Below are 25,150 nucleotides of genomic sequence, written 5' to 3'. Positions count from 1 at the left end.
ATAATAAGACACAAAGTCTCTTTGTCCAACAAGGAAAATAAGAATTGGTTTTATTCCATTCTTTATTGATTGGCACAATTTTTGATTGGGTTAGGTTAAGGTCTGCTTAGAAGAAATATATTTTCAAATTAATGTGAGTACTTGTTAGCTAATACCTTATTTAGTGTTAGTTTAGGAAAATAGAATATTTTATGGTTGAGAAAAAACAGGATGATACTACTAGTGATGTTGTAGTGCTCTGGTCCGTTCCTGCAGATAACAAGATTGTCTCACATTTGCTGGTGGCTGAACCGGAGAAGATCTATGCCATGCCTGACCCTACTGTTCCAGACAGTGACATCAAAGCTCTCACTACCCTCTGTGACCTGGCTGACAGAGAACTGGTGGTCATCATTGGATGGGCTAAGCATATTCCAGGTACATTAAGAACAATACTAGTAACAACAGTAAAAACACATAATGAAAGAACAATACAAGACAAAACCCTCACTTTTGACTTTTCAAACTCTTTTAAAAAACCAACAGAATCTATTAGCTTTTAAAAAAGATTCTGTGGTCTTGTGATTTCTGTATTTCTTCATGTAGTTCAATAGTCAGGCATGTTCAAAATTTCCATTTTCAGACTTTTTACAATATAAAAAGAAATATGATTCTAATAATTCTTTCATAACTCATGCAATACCATGTGATTATTAATTTATGAAATGCTTTGTACTTGATGGCTTTCTTTTAAAGATAAAAAGTTATAAATGTCCTGATCTTTTTTGATGATTCTTTGAAAGCTTTTGCCATTTTGCTAAGATAACACTGATACATTTGCACCAACTTGATTTTATTGTAATTAAATACCTTCTTTTTTTTCCTATTAAAAGTTTGGTAGAATGCATCAAAAAAGCAAAATATTTAAAAATTTCTTTGATAAAGGATTTGGAATCACTGAACTCCCCCCCCCCAAAAAAAAAAAAAGTTACTACTTCCTGGTAATAGCCTCAATTTTACCCTCTTTCATTCTCTGGGTCATCTGTAGTAAGTATTTTCTCTCTCTCTCTCTCTCTCTCTCTCTCTCTCTCTCTCTCTCTCTCACACACACACACACACACACACACACACACACACACTTTCTCTCATTCAATGTTCTGGTTTGATGATGAAATGTTTAGTTTCTATTAGTATCACAATTTATGGACGAAATATTTAAAAACATCATTATTTATTAAAGAATTATATAAATATTAAAAATTTTTTACTGACTTTATTTGAGAAATTTTAATTTCCCAGTTTTTGTCACATGAAAAGCATTTTGTTACCTAAGTAGAAAATCAAATAAACTACAATTTCAGGGATAGTCAACATTGGACCCAAATGATCTTTTTCCCCATGAACTTTGTACCACAAATGGTTTATAAAAAGCTTTTGAATCATGAGCCATGTTTTTCTGGTACAGTTAACTTATTTCTGTCTCCTTAAACTAGTTTGTCTTTATGCTTTGAATGCTACAGTAATTTCTTTAATCAAATTGATGGAAGTCCCTTTCCCAGCCCACACTGAAACCAATTTATTGGTCATGATACGCCAGCTATGTTGCTAACAGTCGTAACGAACTGTCAGGCAATATCGCAGTGAAGCTAATTTGAAGTCATTAGGTGTGCAGCATTCAGGCAACAATTTGTTACAGTGGTTAGGAACACAGCTGACATTTCTGAATGGCTTTGTTCAGTGCAGTTCTAGATGAGCCCAAGCAAATTGTAGACTAATTTAAACATCACTCTGTATTATACCAGCTACTTTGTCTTACACTGTTTGTTAATAAAGCACCCCAAATTAAGTCAAAAGTAGTTAAATAGGTGAGCTTGAGAGTTTGTTCTTTGGATGATACCAACTTATGGATTATTAAATGCAGAGTCAGGATGAAATTTCAGCCACAAGACTGCTCAGGCATTTGTTTTGAAACGTCATGTCTGTGGCTTTAAGAGAAGAAAGAAAGAGAAATTTGGTGGGTTTTTAGAGCCCCTGCCCCCCAGTGCCAAAAGAGAAACCTATTAAATGTTAAGCTATAACTAATTATAGAAAGTCTATATGGAAAATAATTTGAAATTGACAGACATTGAAGAGATTTGGGGAGTAAAGGTAATGGGGTGAAGTTTGCACCAACAGTCTTCATAAGCTACATTGAAATCAGAAGAAGCTAAGATTACCATTTGTCTATGGGTTCTAGTTATATAATGTCAAAAGAATCCAACTGTTTAATAGTCAATAAGCCTTTATTAAGAGTCTACCATGTGCCACACACTGTTCTAAATGTGGGAGAAACAAAAAGCTGTGAAGGGCAGTCCCTAGTCAGTAAATATTGAAAAGTCAGTCAATTTAATGGAAGAACTACAAGTAAATCAATCATTTGTTGTTCTATAAACAGAATAGGAAGCCATCCTGAAATGTTTGTTTCTTCTTAATTAAGTAAAAAATAAAAATAATAATTTTTTAAAATTTTCTGATGATGAAAATTTGTGTGGAAGCATTATATTCTACTTCATTTGTGGTGTCAAATTGAAATAGAAATGGGTCCTTACACAACATTTACCAACTTAGAAAACTATGAATTTGCATTATATGTGTTGTATACATTTTTTTGGTTAAAACTTTTCCTCATTACATATAAATCTGTTTGATCCTCACTCCAGTATCTTGTGGTTTTCATACATCTGTTCTAAAAGCCTTGTTGACAAATAGTAATAGGTGTTGGGAATAGAAATTACTTTCACCATGAGTAAATGTTGCTGATTTTGAGCCAGAAACTAGTGCTTTTGGAGAATTGTGAGAGTTTATTGATAGATTTCAAGATTTATGACCTCCAGTTGAGACTTTGGTATATTTTCAATATATACTGAGTTATCAAAGGAGTGATAAAATTTCAGGGTAACAAAACAAGAATTAACCTTTTAATTGAAAAATAAACACATATTATTAGAAATGAATGATAGTATAGACACACAATAACATATTTCCTGATTTTGAAAGTTGGAGGCACTTAGAACCTGAGAGACTAAATGATTTGCCAACCTCACATGAATGTGAGAATTTAAAAAAATAATAATAATAATAAAAGCCTGTAACCTGGCTTTCTTGATTCTTTATTCCACAATTCTTCTGTTATACCACAGTTCTTGCTAAAATGGCATGGACTATTTTTTAGGAGAAAAAAAGATAACTTTCTTGAATTGAGAAATAATCATGTGTCACCCGACAGTTCAAGGCACTGTTCAAGACCAACAGCACATTACCAAATGTTCAAGAAAATATAAAGTAATATAGGGATATAAAATTGAAAGTTTTTATATGTGTGTACATATACATGTGTGTGTGTATATCTGTATCTTTATATGCATGCACACATACATTTATACACATCTCAATAAAACAGGATTAGATTGATAATTTAAGTCTATTTGCAACTTAATACACTAGCTCAAAACTTAACTTTTAATTATTTAATATCCACATGAGCTTTTTCAGTATAAAGTACAACATCTTTGCTGTAAGTCTTCAGAAAACTGCAAACTCCATCTTTTTTTCTTATACTCCTACTATCTTAGATTCATAAACAGTGACTCAATAGAAAATTAAGCTCAGCTTTATGGTAAATTCTAGGGCTCTTCTCAACTCTTAGGAATAAATTCCACATTTTGATTTTGCCAAATAAAAAAGTAAAGAATTGAATAAAAGACTGTATTGGAAGGAATGACTTTTATCAGTCGATAGAATTAGTTGACTTGTGTTAATAAATCAAATAAATGGAAAGTGTGTTGTTATGAAACATAACCATGCCTTATCTCAAGAAGAAAAAGATCAAAATGGCATTAGGAAATGCTTGACTTTAGTTAGGGGAGCGTAAGGGCACAAGAACAGATGATGGTGCCCTAATAGCCCTTCTTAAGAATGACAGGGCCCCGCCATTAGCATCCTTTTATATCCTTGGAAATTGCTCATGCCTCGCTTTTCTGGTTCCTATCTGCCTGACTCTTTTTTTTATTTCTCTTTCAATTTCGTCCGCGCTCGGATAAGCGCATGCTAACACAATATGATTGAGCTGTAAAATGGAATGCTGTCGCCTCTAATCTCTTTTATGTAGATATGGGGGTACTTGCACATTGCACTTCATTCTCTTTCCATTGTTGGCCTTTTGAGAATGGGCTGCCTAGTAATGGAGGCTCAGTCAAATATTAGAGCTAGGTTTCACAGGGTGTGATAAGAAGATTATCGGCCCAGCAGTCAGATCTATTATTGTTCTTTGTGCCAGATTAAAATATTCTTATGTACTGTAACTTCGTTAGCAGAATGCTGAAGGTGCTTAGTCAGATGCTGATGCTGCTTCATATGCTGTTTGGAAAGACATCACCCATATTAGCTGACCTATATAAGTGGCTTAAATATATTTATGGATCCTCCTCCATACCTTTCTTGAAAAGAATATTAGGTATTAGAGGAATAAACAGTTCACATGGGAAATTTTTTCATTTCCATTTTTGCAAGAGCTGCAGGGTCATGTGTCTCTTTTGAATATGACAAATTAAACAGTCTGTTGTCCATTAAGAGGTAAAATTCTGCTGAAGTCTGATTACTATTTGAGAATACTTGCTCACCATTCCTACACTGTAACTGTATCTCTGATGCTTGAGGGGAGGGAGGAGATTATTTTACAATATTTGCTTCTCTTTACTGGAGTCCAGAAATATCCAAGTTTGTTTTTAAGTGCATCATTGGATTAACTATTCCTTTAGAAATGAGCACATTTGAAAAAATATTGGTTATATTCATATCCACTTTGCATGGAAAAAAGTATAGACAAAAACAGTAAATTACATGATTCTTTCCAAAAGTGGCTGGTTAGCTTCCCATCACAAGTGTTCAGATTTTACCAGAAATGACAAAGCTATTTAAAAACTATGGATAAAAACTTGTGCTACACTAGGGTGTAAGTTCTGATGGAGCAAATCCAGGAATGTTTTGAATATTTTAGTGCTAATGTTAATGTTTTATGAAACATTATTGCTTCAGCACACTCTTTGTAGAGCACAATATTTAAGGTTTCCTTTCTAAAGCAGCTCTCCTGGGTGCAGTTTAACATTCTAAAACTGAACAAGAACATGATTTGCTGCAGAGTTGTCATTTTTTAAAATGCCCTTTCCTCATCATGAACTTCTGGTAGCACCACTCTGTGTGATAATGACATGGAGAAAAAGCATAAAGAATGTGGTGGAAATAATCACTTGGAATGTTTTCAGCAGTATACATCAAATGCAAAGGGTATTTGCCCATGTATGTGTGTGATAGGAATAGACTGTGCATATATTGAATGGTGAACATGGAACTGTGTGGATTAGAATCAAGCTAGATAAACAGTATAAAACCTAGCACTCAGTAGGTGTTCAAAAAAGCATTTGATTAAACACATGTACTTAGCAAAGAAGTTTTTCTGTAGTCATATTTATATTTTCTCTGCCATGTGATATATGAAATAATATATAACAATTGATTTATGTTTACTTAGGAATTAAAGTAACTAGATTCTCCATCTTCTGGAGAATACAGTTTTCTTTCTGTAAAACATGTGCTGATTTCAAGTCTCTTTTAGCACCTTTAGTTTAGAACTGGAGAACAGATTAGTCATTTAGTATTCTATGCCCTCTTTAAGTAAATTTAATTATCAGTTCAATTAATTGTATTTGTTAAGTCATTTTCAGTTAAGGTGCTAGAATAAAAACTCCTTGAAGTCAGGGGCTGTACCTCTTTATTGGATCTCTAATGCTTAAAGTTCCTTGCACATAGAAATGTTTTTAAAACTTGAATCAAGTTATTGGACAGTGGTCTTTAAGATGTCTGAATGAGCTCTATCATCTGGTGATAAAGTTAATTGTATAGCACTATGCAGTTCTTTCCCATCCTATCCCTCCTCTCTCTCACCTTTGTATCCTACTTTTCTCCCAGCATCCTAACCCATGTTTAAAGCAATAGTACCCATACGGATTAAAACCCCCTTTCTTCTGCCTTGATCATACTATCTACAAAATGTAATGATTTTCTTTTGTGTTTAACTACCTCTCAGGACTGTTAGATTAAGTTAAATCATCATTATGTCCTCAGAAAAATGCTTTTTGAAAGCCAACCCAATTTATTTAATCTATGCATATTTAACTCTCAAATCAAAATGTTTTTGCCAAATTTAGAATTGAGATAACTTCCTTTTTTATGATATTTAAGGCCAACTTTCACAGATTATAGTGCATTTCCTTTCCCTCTTTACTCCTTATTGACCCTCTCTTCAACCCTAATCTCTCCCTCCCGTGGTCTGGTTGCACTTTCTCCCCTGCGTCCCCCTTTATCTGCCTCAACCAATCTCCAAATGAATGCATGTCTATCATGGCCTTGGCGTTGACACTCTGGATATATTGATTAATAGTTGCCCTAAGCTCCTTTTAGCAAATCAAATTTTCACTTTTAGCAAGGATTTCGCCTCTGATTTATTCAGCAAAGTGAAATGCACTAAATTGACTTTGACATTCAGGGAAAATGGCTGAAAAACAAAGAGGACAGGAAAGAGATATAAATTGTGTGGCAGCTGGAGACTTCAAGCATCAGAGAAATATTTTTCTATATAATATAGGATAATTTGAAAATACACAGTTTAAACAAGGGAGAGATGTTTTCTTCAGAAAATACTCTTGTGATTTATTTTGGTAATGGGGTGGGAAGTAAGTTTTCTGAACACAGAACTTCTGTTACTAAATTTGGTATTGTTTTTGGAAATCTATGTTAAGGTGTCAAATATCAGGCACCCTTCCTTATAAAACAATTCTGATTACTTTAAAAAACAACCTGTACAATATAGTATCTTCAAGTCAAGAACATTTGCATTTTTTTGTATTTTTTTTTAAGAAGCGGTTAATACTTGACCTATTATATTTTAATGACTTACTGACTTAATTATTTCATATCTCAAACCCCAGAATTTTTTTTAAATAAGTTTTTCAGATTTTTGTTTGTTTATATCTGAGGAGTGACTAATTCTGCCTCCCTCCTTATCAGGTTAAAAATCTAAAATATAAGTCACTACTTGGAACTGAGGTATAAAATCATGATTTTCATATGCAAGAAATAAATGAGTAGTGTGATTGAAGAATTGGGCAAAGAGAAGGAAGCTAATATTCAAGTCATGATATGCTACAAGTCAGATGGAGTAAAAGGTTAAATCATAGCAAAATATAGGCTGAATATAGGAATATTTCCTGACATTGACACCTTTTTGGCTTTTAATGTTTTATATGCTGAAACATTGTGAAAAGGGAGGAAGAACGAAAAGAGAAATTCCTCTCTATTTGAATATTACTTTGAAAGTGTGCCATAGGACAGATCCTTGATCCAAGGATGCTGAAGATAATTGTTTCTTATTTTGAGATTATTTTCTATGTGGCAATAAAGCCAGTATTGTGTAAGGGGTAGAGAGACAGCCTCAGAGTTAGGAAGAACTGGTTTCAAGGTCCACCTCTCACATATATTGAATCTATGACTTTTGCAATATTACTTAACCTCCAAGATACAACTGTACCTTGGTAGAGAGATTTTCCATACCAGGAAGTTCTATGTCTATGAAATCACAGGCCCTGTCACTACTGCTGTACTTTACATATGATAAAGACTTCTTGGCTAGTACACACCATAATTGAAAAATAACTATATTTTGATCCAGCTATTTTAAATTTCCAAGTGGCATCCATTATAATTTTGTAAAATCCAACAATAAAAATGTATCAAATGGTCTTAATTTACTCTTTAATTTGTAAGAGAACTTTCAGGGTGATAACTTTTGTGATGTCAACTACAGGTTGTCATTCTGCATAGCATTATGCAGGTAACTATATGATTGCTTACAATTTTCTTAGCGCGAATTTAGTAAGAAATCATCTCATTACCTGAATGAGTCCAAATATATTCTCACCATCTCTCTCCTTTTAACTTTTTAAAAATTATCCTCTTCCTTTTTTCTTCATTTTCAACAAATCTAATATGAAAGCTTCAATTCTAACTGACCTCAAAATTGACCCAAGACTATAGAAGTAGTGGTATTTTGCAAATCAGATAGCACTTACACTACTGTACCAGATATTCCCAAGCATTCCAGGAATTTATTGGCATATATTTTCTTTAAAATCATGCTGTTCTCCTCTAATTCAGGGCAATTTCCAGCCATCTTAAATGACTCTTAATTAGGGAAATACTATAAAATAACCATTTAACTTGCTGAAATCATCTTTAACAACTACATTTCCTAAACAGTTTATGCTGTGTAGTATATAGATCTAGAAGCTCCACTGGTTGCCAGGCTAACTTGAGAAGACTCTTTTACAAGGTAAAACAAGACTATGGATTTTACTAAGAGACAGTCAACAACCATGATATTTCTCTGTAAGAATTCTTTCAAGTTAGACTCTATAAGCATCTAAACTCTGAAAGAGTTCAGAATTTATTATATTAATTTCATACTTGACTTGTATTCCATGGCTTCTTAAGAAAGAAAGAAGGAAGCTTAAATTGTAAAGTATATTGAAATTAACTTGAAAAGTATTGAAATCATAATGTTGGTATTTTAAACCATTGATTGATGAATAAAATCCAAACTCTTTACAATGTCTGTTAGGCTTCTCTGTGATCAAACTTTGACTTTCAAAGTTTCCTTTTTAATTGTACTGTTTTCTACACACTCTGTGTATTTCATCCATACTGTTCATTTGATACACAAACATCTGCCTGTCTACATTTTTACATACTATTCCCTCTACCTGTTCTACTATTCCTCATCTATCTCCTTCCTTCAAGAGTCTTCAAGATTCACCTTCATTATTGTGTGTTCCTTGCTTATTGAAGCCAGGTGTGATTTTTTTTTAACCTTATTAAATACTTCCTATGTGCCAGGCACTGTGCTCTAAGTGCTTTCCAAATATTTTTCTCTTTGATTCTCATTGCAACCATGTTAGGTAGTTGCTATTCTTCTCATTTTACAATTGAGGAACTAGGTCAAACAAATTATTTTTCAAGGTAACACAATTGATACTTTTGTATCTAAGATTGGGTTTAAACTCATCTTCCTGATTCCATATTCACTACCTTATTCGTTTTTCCCTCTGTTGACATTCAACCACTGACTTGCATGTGAGAAGTCATATAAAGAAAATTAACAAGACGTATGAGTTTTGAAAGTGGCATTCATGTAGTAGAAGTGAGAGATAACAAGTGGACAGTCTACATGTTCTATTAGTATGACTTCTACAGGGAATCCCAGAGCAAGTGGTATGGATCTCCGGTTGAACAATGTAGACAAGGGCAACACAAGATGAGGAAGTATGGATGATTTCTATATTTGTACCATTGGAGTACTCATCTCTGACTTCTCAGATATATCTAAGTATGGGAAGTTGTCATATTTATTGAATAAATATGTAAATGAATCCTTTTTAACCATTCTAATCCTGAAATTCGGAGTCCCATTAACCAGCTAACATATCTTTTATAAAAGTGGATGTCAAGGTGTGTTGGTTAAGCAGTCAAATTTTACAACTATGGATTGCTGATATAATAAAATCCATTTAGATTTAGAGCAAAAATGTTGTATTCCTATATGATTAGGTCAGCAGCACAGCCTGGGCTTGTTTCTGGAAGTCATCTGAGTCCAATTAAATACTGTAATTCCATGGGTGTCTCCAAAGAGCTGCTACTTTCTCTCTGAATGAAGTAGGCTTCACACCTGTTTAACCTACATTAGGAAAGGATTAATTACCTGAAGTGCAGGGCTCCCTTATCCAGTCAGCACGTTTGAGGCAGGGCACATGGTGACCAGCTGAAAAGAAAGAGAGGGAAAAGGAGCATCTGGGTGCTAATGGCAAAACTGACTCCTTTTAAATAAATGCTGTCAGCAGTTTGTAAATAAAATCAGGCTTTTGTTATTAGTCTGATTGGCTTGTATCACACTCTAGTTCAGTTATTTTATTTCTGTATCGTTAATTGTCCATTGCTATTTTTTAAGTTCATGAGAAGAAAGTGTTGTATCTTTTGTTCATTTATTCAGTAGCTTACGGATAAGTATTGAAAGTGTTTGTTCAGGAAGCTGAACACTTGAGTGATCAGAATTGTGTTGTGGGAAGATTACTCTGGATGCTCATGGAGCATCTTTTAGGAATTGGGACGCAAGGATGGGAAAAACCTGTGAGGTACCTGTTGAAGCTTAGCTGTATATTCAAAGCTTTTCTGGCTTTTCAGGACCTGGGAGAGAGCTTGTGTTCCCTTGGAACAGTTTCAAAATCCCTTGATTACTTCCAATCCTTGAAAAGCTACATCTAATAAGATTCCATAGTAAAAGATACAAATGTAAAGTCTTAAATCTGGAATTGAAAACTTTACTTCACAAACAGGGGGAGAAAGGACAATGGAAGAAGGGCATCTAGACAGTGTTTTTTGTTTGGTTGTTTTTTTTTTTTTTCAGATAAAGATATACTAATTGTGATAAATTCAGAGTGATTTCAATAATGTGATCTAGCAATATGATAACTAGTGATTTCATAGGATAGTCATGAAAGCAGAATCTACTTCTGAAGAGCTATATAGGAAGGGGGAAATACAACTGTACTTTCTAATGATGTGACTACTATATTAATCTTATAATGCTCTTTTTTGAAGTACCAAATTTTAGAAAGGATACTGATTAGCCAGAGACTGTCCAGGGAGCAAGAAGGATGGATTAAAGATATGAAGATTGATAGGAGTTGGTTACCTACAAGTCTTTGAAAGTTCATCTTGTAGAAGGATTAGCATTGTTCTGTTTTACATGAACAAAGAGTAGAAGTTAGATGTGAGTTAATATTTTATAACTTCATTCTTCCACAATAAGCACTTGTGAAAAGTGAATCATTTCTCTTAGTTTACATACACATTACACATACACACAAATTGTGTGTATGTGTAATATTTGTCATCTTCTCCTTTTAACTAACCTATTTTGATTAATGACAGTATCTTTTTTCAAAGTACAAAGGCCTTGATCTTCTCCCTTAGTCCCCTTATAGAATCAGCTGTCAATCCTGTAGTAGTACTTATATCGATTTCCTTGTTTATGCTCTTAATTACCCCTACTCTGCTTCAGGCTTTTAATACTTCTCCTGTGGTCCACGTTGATTGCCTAACTAGCTTCTCAGTCTCCATCCTCCTCTCCTCTCTCCATCAATGCCTTATTCATAGTACAATGCAGATCTGAATTAAAATAAAATTTTAAAGCACAAGTCTTTCTTTATTGTCTGTCAAACAAAATCTCTTTATCCAGACTGACACAGTCCTTCATATAATAGTTCCAGCTTTCTTTTCCAACTATATTTTTGGCACTTCACTGAAATGTCCATGATCACCAGGCAAATTGACTTCTCATTTTCCCTTGCCTTCTGCATTCATACTTTAACCTAGGGAATCGTCTTCATCTCTGTATCCAGTCTCCTCCTTTACCTTCTTCAAAGCCTATCAGCCATCTTTTGTGATGTCTCTTAAACTAGAAATGATCTATTTCTTAATCTCTCATGCCAAAGTTGTTTTTCCTCATCCTTTTCCAACTTTTTTCATAAATGTATGTCTTTCCTCTTTTAAATTATATGTTTCCTGAATACAGAGATTTCATTATTTTTTCCTCTTTATATTTGCAGTGCCTAGGATGGTAGCCATATTCTCTCATTGGATCCTAGATTTAGGGATTGAAGGGACCTAATAATTGGAGGATTATTAGACATAATCTAATCCTACTCCTTTCATTTCTGATTAGGAAAGCATAATCTGAAGAAACTAAATGACTTGCCCAAATTCACATGAATAGTAGGTGGTATCAGAGGGACTCCTTCCCAAATCCTCTGTCTCCAAATTAGACTCTCTTTCCACTATGTCGCATTGCCTAATAAATGTTTATTCAATTGAATTTCTTCATTCTATCCATGTTTGTGCACAATTATCAAGGGTAGATTGTAATGTTATAACATCTGGAGTAAACCTTTACTAAAATTTAAAACTCTAATGTAATTGTATGTAGTCAAAGTTGAATAGTTATCACTTAATCAAAATTTGGCCACACATGAAAATGTTTTTATATGAATGAACAAATATTTTTTTGGCCTGCAGAGCCCAAATTATGAAAATGTTTTAGATAGTTGAATATGGTAATTAGCTCTGAATCCAGCTTGGCTTTTCCAGACACATGATACTGTCTTTTTTTTTTTTTAAACAAATCAAAATTAAGGCTAGTGGATTATAGGTTATTCCAAGTTTTTGTCCTTAAGAAACTATCTGTGATACTATTAGAACTTGTTTGAATCTAAAATTGTTTAGCATAATAGCTAAATTTTTGTGAATTCTACTAGTTTTTTTAAAAAATTCATTCCAATTTGTGATCTTCCCCCTTTCCCCTTCTAATAGCAAATAATTATACTAGGAGTGTTCTAAGACCAAATATATTATAACCAAACCAAATTTATGAACAGTTTTTTTTAATACTTTTAATACCAGTTGTGTTCCATCCAATGCCTATCTGTCCCTGTAGCTTATTATTTCTTTACTTGCCTGTCTCTTTATCAGTTCAGTTTTGTTTTTATTAAATTAAATTTCAGGTAGTTAGTTTTATATATATATATATATATATATATATATATATATATATATATATATATATATATATATATAAACAGCATGTCTGTGAACTGGAAGCCAATTTTTTACATCTAAAAATAATTTTGTTCAAAGGAAATGTCAAGATTTCTCTTTTAAAAACAAGTTGTTCTTCTGTTACTGTTGTGTTGTCTCCTGGGGACTTCCTGATACTAGTTATACTTGTTTTTTGGTGTTCTAAAGTTCATACGACATCTATCCCTGGTTAACTTTTCCCAGTTTACTGCTGCAACAATACATTCAGAGGTGGTGTAGGTTTCATGTTGCATTCATACTTTGCTTGTTATCCTCTTATCAAGCTTTTAGCATCCCTTTGTTTATTTGAGGCGACAGGAAGACTGTGTAAAAGGCTGCTTAGTCAGGGATATCAGCCTTGTTGGCAGGGGAGTGATTGCCAGTTGAAAAACAAGGCATTATTGCTCATTTTTTCCCTCTTATTAGTTTGATTACATTTGCAAATCAAATCAATCCATCAGACATGATCAGGCCTCGTCCGCATTTTAAGGAATAGTAATCTCCGTCTAATAAGATGCAAATGTGTCACATCGGTAAGTAACCAATAAATCATCGTCTTGTCTTTGGCAATCATTAAATATCAGAACCAACAGTCAATTTTTAGTATTTTCAATTTGCGATATGCCGCTGGAATATAAAGATAGATGGACGTAATTACACAAACCAAACACTATTTCAGTTCATTCTAGACAGCAAATTTAGTGGAAGGTATAACTGGCTTGTCATCACACTACATTATTCCTAGCGGTTCATGCAAAGTTCACAGACAAGCTTCAAATGGACATTGCTTTTTTTTTTTTTTTTTTTTAAACTTCTAACATCTCCATGCTAACAACCAAACTTTGAGGTAAGGGGATCTTCCTCTCTGTTATTATGACAAGAAGCGCATGTCCAAGCAAACCCTCACCATCTATTTTTAGAGCCCATAGACTATGCCATCTCCTGGCTTCTACAGATAAAACAGAAATTTGGGGTTGTCCTATTCCCATGCCTTTCCCTTTTCTCCAGAATAGTTTTCACCTTTCAGGAAAGTGGGGGGAGAATAGTCCATTGAGTCATTTTTAGTTTTTAAGCATTTTTGCTTCCCTCCATTTCATAGCTTGCTTTTGGGGGGATAAGGGGAATTAGCTGGCAAAGTGATCTTTTTCTTGGTAATCTAACAAGATTTTTTCAATGTTTGGTTAGGCCTGAAAAAATACATTCCATGAGAATACAAAATGATGCATTTCAAATTTTTTTATTTGAGGTTTGAAGGAATTTGTTAATAATTATTTAACTTTGTATTTGAAAGTTGTTACATTACATTTCATTATAAATGTTAGGAAGGATTATAGGATTAAAACTGAAATATAAAGATACATTTTCTTCAATCTTATTTTTTCTCTCAAGTTTTACATTTTGCCTTTCTAGTTATTCCTTAAACTTTTAAATTTTTTTTTAATTCCTCAAAATTTATTCCTAGAACTAATATAGCTCTCTTTCTTTACATTCATTTCTATTCACTATTTTTGACTAGGTAGTAATTTTTCTTGTACTTTCCTTCGTTGTTGTTCTGTTGTTCAATTAATTTCATTTGGGGTTTCATTGGTGATTTGCCTTTCCTTCCATAATTCATTTGACATATGAGAAAACTGAACCAAATTAGAGTTAAGTGACTTGCCCAGGGTCACACAGGTCATAAATGTCTGATTCCTGACTCCATAAACTGCACTTTGTTCCCTGGAACACCTCACTGCTCCTTTACTTTCCTTATCTACAAACATGTTCCCACACACCTAGCTTTCTTAATAATACCTCTTTTCTGAGACATGTTTCCATTACCAAAGAATCCAGCAAAAACATTCATTTGCTCATCCTTTTGTATTGTATAAGAATTGCTTCTGTAGTCAGAAAAGCTGGGTTCAAATGTTGGCTCTGCTACTTAAAACCTATATGACCTTGTATAAATCCTTGCTCTTCTTAGACCCTCAGCTTTCTTATCTGTAAAAGGGTCATAGCTTGACAGATACTTCTCGTTCTTTCTTATTAGAAACCAAATTACTAGATTGAGGGCTTTTACTTGGGGCTTAATTGTTTTTGACCCATTAATTTCCTTTATTTACATTGAAAAAAAATAAGTGTAATGAGATTCCTAATAATGAAGGCAGGTTTTAAAAAGGAAAATCCTATGCCAAACCTTATAGGAGTAGAACAAAAAAATTAAGTGCTTACTTTGTGCTTAATACTGTGCTATATCCTAAAAGAAATTGCACATTGCAGAATGAGCCTGCCCTTATTAATTAGCCTTCATTCTCAGTTAGCAGACCTCTGGACATACTTTCTAGTGTATAAGATACCTTTGTCCCAGTGACCATGGAACTGATGGGTGACTTCTTCCTCATTGTTACTGAAAAAATGCCTTGTACATGAAATAGTGGTGATGTTTTCTGTGGTCAGTGTGAATTAGATTATTAAATCCCACAGATATCTATTGTATGCAGTTCACATTCCAAATACATTGGCAGATTGAAATACATAATCACCTTATTAAAACAACTTCTCCTGCTGATTGGCCACATTTCAAATACTACTCTCCATCTCCCTATACCCTCTAATCTAGGTTTCCAGCACATTTTCCTCTCTCCAAAACCGTATACTATTACAATCCTTCCTGACATAGGCCTTAAAAATGCAGACCTGGTCTCTCCATGTGATTGCTATACTAGCCCGTATATCTAATCCAAGGAACCCCATATGCATCAGCAATTGCCAGAGACCCCTGTGAGGTACAGCTGATGAAAACCATATAGCGTGTTCTTTGAAGCTCAGTACCACCACCTTATGCTCTGCTTAACCGATTTACATACCACCATGGTATGTTTAATTTGCTTTTTCATCAAATCAATAATGGGTCTAATTGAAAAAATTGGCAGTACTACATACAACCTAACTACTGCTCTCAATGTTTGCAGGCTATCAGGAATGTTACACAGCTCTGTGGCAGACACCTGTGTTATTGGTGTGCTCCTGCTAGTAATGCTTACAAAAACAAACATTAATACAGGTGGAGCATCTGCACCAATTGATCACTATGCTATGAGAATTAATCACCTGGCATTCAGCTTGGAGAATATAATTTACATCTTTAATGTATGAAATGTACTATCGCACACACTTGCACCATAGAGGTAGGGTGATGTCAGCAATCTTGCATGCGAAGCTTCCTTTGGAATATTAGCATCCATTGAAATGAATTCTGGTTTTAAATTTAGGCCAGAGACTCTACGTTTCAGTCAATATTTAAACAACCTTTTTTTTAAAAAAAAAAAAAATAAGATTTGAAACTTTTTTGAACAAGGGTTAGAAACATTTGTATGTGCATTTGTTGTGATCCAAGTGTGCAAAGCATAGATCTGAGAAGCTTTCCTTGAAAATTCTGCAATGGATAACAGTGAAATGGCATACCATCTCATTGGTGACTGGAATGGGTTTTTAGTCACGATATTCCAAATACCTTATAGGTCACCTGGATCATACTATCTTTTTCTGAGAGAAATAAGCATCATTCAGTTTTGTTTTGTTTTCAAGAGTTCACTTAGTGATTTACTAAGTAGTGAGAATGCAAAACAAAAATTCTGCCTTGAAGAGGTTGACATCCTACTAAAGGCTGGAAATATATAAAATTATACATAAATATTCATAAAACAAGTCGGGGAATGATCGGAGAGATTCCAAACAAATTATTCCAGGAAATTTTGAGGATAATCAGAATAGGTATGGGGAGGTGTTAAAAAGGGAGTCCAGTTCTGATCAAGAAAAGTCCCAAAGATGTAGTACTTGAGTTGAACCTGAATAAGGGTGTGTGTGTGTGTGTGTGTGTATATAAAAGGGAGTCTAGTTCTGATCAGGAAAAGTCCCAAAGATATAGTACTTGAGTTGAACCTAAATGTATGTATGTGTGTTTTCCTTGAACCACTTTAGAAAAAATTCATTTTTTCAAGTCTCTTTATCAAGAATGTTAAAATACAGATCCAGGGAACCACTTTGACCAAATTATTATCACCATCCTTCATATTATTGATGAACATTTATTTAGGAACCAAAAAATATTTGCCTTGATACTAGATATGCTAAATCAATTACATCATAAGGCTTTTGAATTTAATGTGCAATTTAAGAAACCTAATAAATGAAGAAATAAAGAAATGTGATAGTCATACTCCTGAGAAAAGACCCAGGTTTCACAAGTACTATCAATAGCAGCGAGATCAATAGATACTTATTGAGCAATCCCTCGATACTTGTGTACCTCCTACCTCTTGTAACTAAACAGCAAGTTTTATCTCAGGGATGGTAGACTCTATGAAGTGGCAGTGACACATTTGAAGTAACAGCTTTGCTGGGAAATTTCATAGGAATTTTTATGATGTGGCTAATTACATATTTATATATAATGGCTCTGATGGAGCCATTACAGTCCATTGGGTAAGCAATATGTGTTTTAACAAATGTATAAATATGTATTTATTCAACAGAGCATATAAGCTTTTTCCCGTTCTTCTTAACCACTGATTCAATAATGTGTTTTTTAAGTATAAATATAGAAGTGATAAATGTTCCAGCCTATCAAGGGAAATACACTCTATATTTTTAGAAGTAATTTTAAAATTCCATATGGTTTCTTTGTGTATGTGTTTTTTTAAAGTTTGCTTGAGTATGGTAGAGCAGATAATGACTCCAAAGATGTCAGCATTAATTTGGAAATTTTCAATTATTGGTGGATATATTTTGTCATAACCTTGAAATTCATTCATTTAAATTATACAGGAAGTTAATAAAATATAATTTGTTATTTCATTTTCACTCATTATTCAAACATCACTTACCTACTTACATAATGTGCATACCTTTCTTTTCATGTTGCATTAATGTTGTCTCATTTTTAAAATAATTTCTCAGTCATTTTAGAAGGGGAAAAAGTTCTCCTGAAGGCATTATATGCAATGGAAAAAGTATAGGTTGTATTTTATGGGGAAGCCTCGTTCAGATTTTACTTCTAACATTTAGTAGACTGCTGTATGTGACCTTGGACAATAACTTAATTGCCTCTCTGGCCTTCCATTTCCTATCTTAGTATAGAGTTGGACCAGAAGATGGACTTTGATTGTCCTATCCATTTTGTATACTGTCAAAAATAAGCAGATAATATATATTGTATACATATTTCTCGCTACTGCTACAACAAAAATTTATTTTATGCTAATCCAGTAACATCTCATTTTTGGTAACGTCAAATATTTTGTACATGAGTAAAAATCACTAAAGAAAAAAGAAATCTTGAGCAATTAAAAACAGATGGCCTCTTGGCTGTGTATAAAACCTGATATTCATTCTTTCTAGCAGAGGCCCTTGACTTTTGGGAAGACATGATTCATTTTTCTGTCATTCTAATTTGATGACATCAGTGCCCCTTGTAGTAATGGAAGACAACCTAGAATTTTAGTCCAAGTCCATGAGTTTAATCTTGCCTCTCAACCACCTAACCAACTTGAACTTAGTTTCTTCTGAAAAATTAGATCATTTCTATTATTTGACCCCTAAGGTTCTTTATACCTTTAAATCTTTGACTTGTTGGACATAAGTATTTACACATCTACTGCTATACTCTAGGAACTGGACTAAGCATTTTACAAATATTTTCTTAGTTGATTCTCATAACAATCCTGGTTGTTATAGGTATATATTAATAGGTACTATTATTAGCCACATAGTACAGGTAAGGAAACTTCAACAAACAGAAGTTAATGGTTTGCCCAGGATCCCTTAGCTAGTAAGTATCTGAGTTTGGATTGCAACTCTGGTCTTCTTGACTTAAAATCCAGTTTCTATCCACTGCCCACTCAGTTATCTATATGACTTTAATAAGGAATGAAGTATAGTTTAGTGGATAAAATCTTGAACTTTTAGTCAGAAAGAACTGAGTTCAGACTTAAATTAACTATTGACTATGGACAAGTCACATGACATTGGTTTCCTTAAATGTAAACTGTAGATAACAGTGGGTACTTTTTTTCCCCTTTCTTCTTTTCTTCTTCTCTTCCTCCTCCTCTTCTTTTTGGTTTTGCTTTATTGTATCTTGATTTATCATAGTCATTGGCTTCCATTTGTTCAATTTTAATTTTTAAGGAAATATTTTCCTTAGTGAACTTTTGTATCTCCTTTCCCAATTGGCCAATTTTCCTTTTAGGGCATTCTTCCCCTTTTGAACTTTTTGTATTTCCTTTTGTACCTCTCTCATTTGTTTCCTAATTTTTCCCCGTTTCTCTTATTGATTCAAAATACCTTTTCAGTTCTTCTATGGCCTGAGCCCAATTCCTATTTTTCTTCGAAGCTTTGGATATAAGAGCTTTTACTTTATCATCTTCTGAGTGTGTGTTTTGATCTTCCTTGTCAGCAGAGTGACTTTCAAAGGTCAGAATTTTGTTGTTGTCGTCTGCTTGTTTTCCTAGCCTATTACTCAGCTTTTAACTCTTTGTTAAAGTAGGACTCTGTTTCCAGGGTCGAGGGCTATCCCAAGCTTCTAGGGTTTTGTGCAGCTATTTTCAGAGATCCTTTTAGGAATCTGACCACAAGCATTCTTTTCTGTCCTTGAGCTATTAGGAGTGTCCCTGCTTCAATGTAGGTGTAAATTTTAGTGTGCTAAAGCAGCATAGTCCTGTTTTGCAGATACTAGGCTGGGCTGCACTGGGATTGCCTGCTGGGACTCATGCAGTGGACCCTATTGTCAGACAGACCCTTTCCGCTGACCTGCTGGGACCAGTGTGGGGACTGTACTGTACTGGGATTTTGGACTCCTACCCTGGTTCCACAGACCTTTTCTGCTGACCTTCTAAGTTGCCATCAGCTGGAAAATGTTCTACTCTGTCTTTTTGGGTGTTCTGATGCTCTAAAGTTTTATTTATAGAGTATTTATTTAAAGACATTTGGAGCTCTTGGAGGAGAGGTTAGGTGAGTTCCTGTTGTTACTCCCATAGCATGTAATTCCAAAGTGTATTGGGAGGATAAGATGAAATCATATATGCAAAATACTTTGTAATCAATCTGTTACTAATAATTGTTAAAGGTTAACAATCTTTGGGGAATTATGAATGTTTATAATACTGATTCTCAGTCAGGAAGAAAAAAAAGAGTTATTTTCAATATATTTTAAATTAGAAAACAAGAAAGCATCCTATATAGTTTTTTAATCAAATATTTTAATCAAAACATTTTTTTAAATGCTATTTCACTTAAAAATAAGTAAGCTTCACTAGGACCAAAAATTCATTTGGATGAAACAGCTCATTCCCTGAGGCTAACCAGTCGATAAATGAGGCATAATTTGTCTTTATTTAACTGTTAGGACAAAATGAAAACAATGATTATACCTTTTGTTATATTATGAAATAGTTTCACAATATTGTTTGTGCTATTCATTCATGAAACATTTTATGATATGGAAATCTTTTTATATAAAGGAGGTAATCCTTTCTTTTGGAAGTATTTTCATTTTCTCTTTATCTTTTATATAAAAATTCACCATTTTATCTTTACCTCTGGCCATTTTGTAAGCACCAAAAGCTAATGTTTTATGAAAATTTAACTTGGCCCTAGAAGCACCAGACAATTAGGAGATAATCACCAAAGGAAAATGGAATATTATTTTTTTCTGATTAACATGACTAAGAGAATACCCAACAAATCTAAATGTATCTTGTTAGTCAAGCAACAGAGCTGTAAAAGAATGACAATAATGAAATTTAACTGCCTTGTGTTTTCATGCCAAAATTTTAATAGTAAGTCACCAAGAGGCAACAATTAAACATTAATATTAAGATAATAAAACAAGATTAGGTGCTGCCCTGGCATTCTGGTAGCAACTAAGTATGTATTGCCAACATGCTATTCCAAGTTTAGGCTCCAAGAAAAGTCATTGCTTTTCCTGAACTGTCAGAAGATGGGAGGGACACAGAAAGAAAGTCTTTATAAAGCTCAGGGAAGAAGGAAATTCATTGGATGATTCTGTTTTTATTTCTCTCTGCTAAGTTCTACTGTTTAATTGTCAGAGGAAAATTCTATAGCAAAAAAATTTTTTTTTATTTCATTCATGAAATATTTTGGAAACACAGCTATCAAATGAAATTCTGGAGCACCTATATGGATAAGAGATAAGTTTGGACCTAGGAATTGAATTGTAGCAACTGATGTCCCAGTATACACAGCAGTTATAAAACCCAATTGCTAGTTTTGTTTCCTCTGCTTACCAGTAGTTACTTTTCCTATAAATGGGATTCCCAGTCCATTCTTTCCCTATTTTGTTTTCTTGTTCTCTATTATGTCAGAGATCTGTTTGGAAATTTACATTGATGCAGAGTTTGCTGTTAGTATCCAGATTCTAATGAACACAAAAACTTTTTAACTTTATCTTACTATTCTTATTTCTCAGGGAGTTAGGGTTACTCTGGTAACAAACCTTGAAATCAAGTCAGATTGAATCCAAGCAAAATATGTTTATTTAGCCTGTGTTAGTTTAGAGCTCTGCAAAATCCAAAGGTCTTCTAAAGAATCCAAAGGATTATAAGAACAACCCTGGTCTTCAAGACTATAACATAAGAATATAAAATATTGAATTGCATAATTTTATACTGCACAGTAAGACAATAATGAAAGAGGTAATATAGAACTTTTGTGAGGAAAAGAAGGAGCAACTATTTCTTTATTAAAAAGTTCTTTTTCTTTTTTTTCCCCTCTCTTAAACAAGATTTAATGAATAGTGAGTTATTTAAAACCAAGAAGACCTCACTTTTAATTTTGTCTGTTGCCTTATACTGATCCTTTGAACCTAAGGATGTTATTTAGAATTTCTCAGCATTCTAGGGACCATTTGCAAAGAAGGTCCAAAGGGATATACCACTCTAGGGACTTCCCCATATGAATAAAAAAAATTAATTCTCTGCTTTTCTGTTATTAACAGTCATCCATATTTTATTTTCCCACACATCTATCCTATATCTGAAGTCAATTAGTATAAAACATGAAGCCTGCATTGTTGGGTCATCTAGTCTTATCTTCACTTAACATAATCATTTGGTCCATGATTATTTTGATATAATGATGTTTAAAAATGACAAATCATTATATCTAATTTGAGTTCATTTTTAAGAAACCTAGAAGAAAAAGGATTGTCTTACACAAGAAAACAAATGGTTCTGGGTCTTATTTAGAATGTATGTTTGGGAGAGAGAAGAGCAAAGAAGAGAATTATAATTTGAGAGTTTTTGACCTGGAAGGAAGGAACCTTAGAATCCATCTATCCTAAACATCTCATTGTATAGAGAAGGAAATAAATGCTCAGATAATTTAAGTGATTGGTAAACCAAGGTCATAACAACTAGTATCACAATTGGATTTGGGGCCAAATTCCTCTCTGCAAATCCATCTACTTTTCTACGTCTTGCAGCTCTGTCCAAAGGACACGATTCGTAGAGGGAGGGAAGTAAAAAAACAAACAAACAAAATTGAAAAAGTTCATTAGAAGTTTTTTACCAAACCATTTGACTTTGTAGGCAATATAGTCAAGTATGTTGTTCTGCCTAGATCCTAAAAGAAACTGTTTGAGACATGTGAAGAGAAAGAGTAATTTGAATCAATAATAGTGCAAGATTGGGACAGGAAAGAAAATACATTTTTTGGAGTCTAGGGAATCATTTCTCATAGTAGAAATTAACCAAATATAAAAGATGCAAAATAATAGATGTAAATTGGGGAGAGATGAACTTTTTTTTTTTAACTGTATTTATATCTGGACAAAAACATATCTATGTCTCAGTATTTATCTTTGTAGCTCAGATTAGTTCCATATACATGTTGTTATATATTTCTATTTCTTTTGTTGAGAGTGATCTATCTCCCTTTTTAAAAAAAATTGAAGAAAGAATTTTAACATGAAAGTATTCCCTATCTCTACCTCCTTCTATGTCCATCTCTCTCTGTCTCTGTCTGTCTGTCTGTCTGTCTTTCCCTCTGTCTCTCTCTCTCACTAACAGTCACAAATATAGCTAAAGCATTGGGGGAAAGGAGTATTAGTTGAAAATTATATCCAGAAATTTATGGGAATACCACATTAAATCTATGAAAATCTGAAACTGTATCACACATCAATATTTTCTTTTGTGTCCTGAAAATTACCATCTATTCTCCATGCCATTTTTGGCCAAAGCATATAGAGACTCTGATCACAAATTTGTTCACCAATTTCTTAGAGGAGCCATATAATTTTCTTTATCTATATGCTTCCCAAACTTATAATTAAACAGAGCTTCATAATAAACTCAATAATGTATAACAACATACAGGATATGATAGTACCATTGGCTAAATGATAGCATCTTGCTCACTTCTTATGATCTTATTGAATTTGTCTGTTAAATTATTGGTGTAATTAAAGCAGATAGGAGTATTCTTACATTTTGTTGTAAATTGATAGCATCTCCTCTGTGATCTGGGGAGATTGCCCTGTAGTTTTTAATTTACCAGGTTAAGATGCACAATTAAAATATCACGAAAAAATATCATAATCAGAAACCTTTTTGGGGTGCTGTGTCTGCCAAGTTGATAAAGGAACTGATATATTTAATAATTACTTCCAGTGCTGTGCATTTTTGTAGGCTAAAATATTAGTAAATATCTTGTATAATCCAATGAATAAATGCTTTTCAGGGTAGAAGAAAACCTGAGACATTGGACTATATCTTTTTTACTAGAGTTGCCTACTCCAAAAGAGAATCTCTTAATTTCATTCCTTTTGGAAATACCATTCATTCGGGATTGTAAAGAGGTCACTTGAAAACTTAATTTTCTTCAGGAAATTGGGGTGGGTGGGTGGGTGGAAAGAAGTTAATAATGTATTATAAACTTTAGTGTAGATTTTTTTGGTTAAAGAATTGTACATTTGAAAAAAAAATTTCAGTGACAAATCTTAGATATTGTTATATATCCCCTCATATTAGCCTGTATTTGAGGATATTGTTTTTTCAAGATTCAGGTCCCATTCTTAAAAAAAACAAAAACAAAAACATTTCTTTCACTTAATTCTTTCTAGGAATGTGATGCTTTAGAAACTGGTGATATTTATTTGACTAAATTTTTTTTTGTATATATGTCTTTCAGTATTTATTAGCAAAAGTACCAAATTCCACTATGAATCCTTTTATATAGGCCGATTAGTTAATCCCATGGAAAATGAGCTTAAACAGTAAGATGTTGAAAAACTGCCACAACCCCCAGAAATGCTAAATATCTCTCTCTCTCTCTCTCTTTCTCTCTCTCTCTCTCTCTCTCTCTCACACACACACACACACACACACCATATATATATATATATATATATATATACACATATATATTATTTTTTTAATACAAATTTTCTTTCTATATGAATGGAAATAAATTTTGACAAGAAAGTTTATTAAAGCTTATTTTTATGACAGCCATTATGTAAGGTTCTAGGAATAAAAAGACAAAAAGGAAAGTTTTCCTTTGACAATTTTACATTCTGTTGGAAGTTGATGTAACATGTACTAAACAAATGAAAACTTTGTGAACAGAATAAAGAATCCCAAGAAATGGTGAATATCAAGTAAGTCTTCTTAGAAAAGATTTCCTTCCAGAATGAACTGTTCAATTAATATAATCCATCATGTTGTTCTTAAGTTCTCTTTGACTCTTTGTGATCCTATATGGTTTTTTTGTGGTTTGTTTTTTGGCAAAGATAATGAAGTAGTTTGCCATTTTCTTCTCCGGCTTATTTTAACAAATGAAGATGAAGAATCCAGATAAAGAAACTGAGGGAAATAGCGTTAAGTGACTTGCCTAAGTTCACACAGCTAGTAAGTGTCAGTGACCAGACTTGAACTCAGGAAATTAAGACTTCTTGATTCTAGGGCTGACACTCTATGCACTGTATCAGACAGGTGCCTCATCCATTATTTATCAGATTTCTTTACCATTCCCCAACTTCACCTGAGTTCCTCCTATGAAAAGGGGAAGAATTAGATCTCTAATATATCCTCACATTCTAAAAGTTGATTATCATATGATCATTATGCAAAATCAAAGAGCCACAAAATATGAAAAGTTTGATTCATCTTTTTGCTTTTACTAAATAATAATGCCAATGTTTGGCAGTTAATTTTGTTATTAAATTTTTCTAATGGAAATGTTTAAATTCCATTATAAAAACAAGGCCAACTTGTTTTGTGGCAAACAACTGTCACAACAAATTGCATTTAAAAAGTTCTTTAAGGTCTATAGAGTGCTTTATATGCCATACCTAATTTTATAAGATGAAGAAATTTTAATGCCCCAGAAGTAAAAA

The 25,150-nt window shown here is 33.3% G+C and overlaps 1 protein-coding gene across 6 annotated transcripts in view; it reads left to right on the top strand.

Annotated features, from left to right (window-relative positions):
• The window catches only part of ESRRG (estrogen related receptor gamma), a 654,372-nt gene that overhangs the window by 597,349 nt on the left and 31,873 nt on the right, over positions 1-25,150 (top strand). For 5 of the 6 annotated variants that reach the window (XM_031937375.1, XM_031937373.1, XM_031937374.1 and 2 more), the window contains one exon: positions 235-417. In XM_031937375.1, coding sequence (XP_031793235.1) covers positions 235-417 — 183 coding nt within the window. The remainder of the gene's footprint in view (positions 1-234; positions 418-25,150) is intronic. The other variant, XM_003767709.2, reaches the window with a different exon arrangement.

This window comes from Sarcophilus harrisii, chromosome 4 (genome assembly GCF_902635505.1).
Source record: "Sarcophilus harrisii chromosome 4, mSarHar1.11, whole genome shotgun sequence".
Taxonomy (NCBI): Eukaryota; Metazoa; Chordata; class Mammalia; order Dasyuromorphia; family Dasyuridae; genus Sarcophilus; species Sarcophilus harrisii.
The sequence above is the reverse complement of the archived record's forward strand: the minus strand, read 5'-3'. Positions and strand labels throughout refer to the sequence as shown.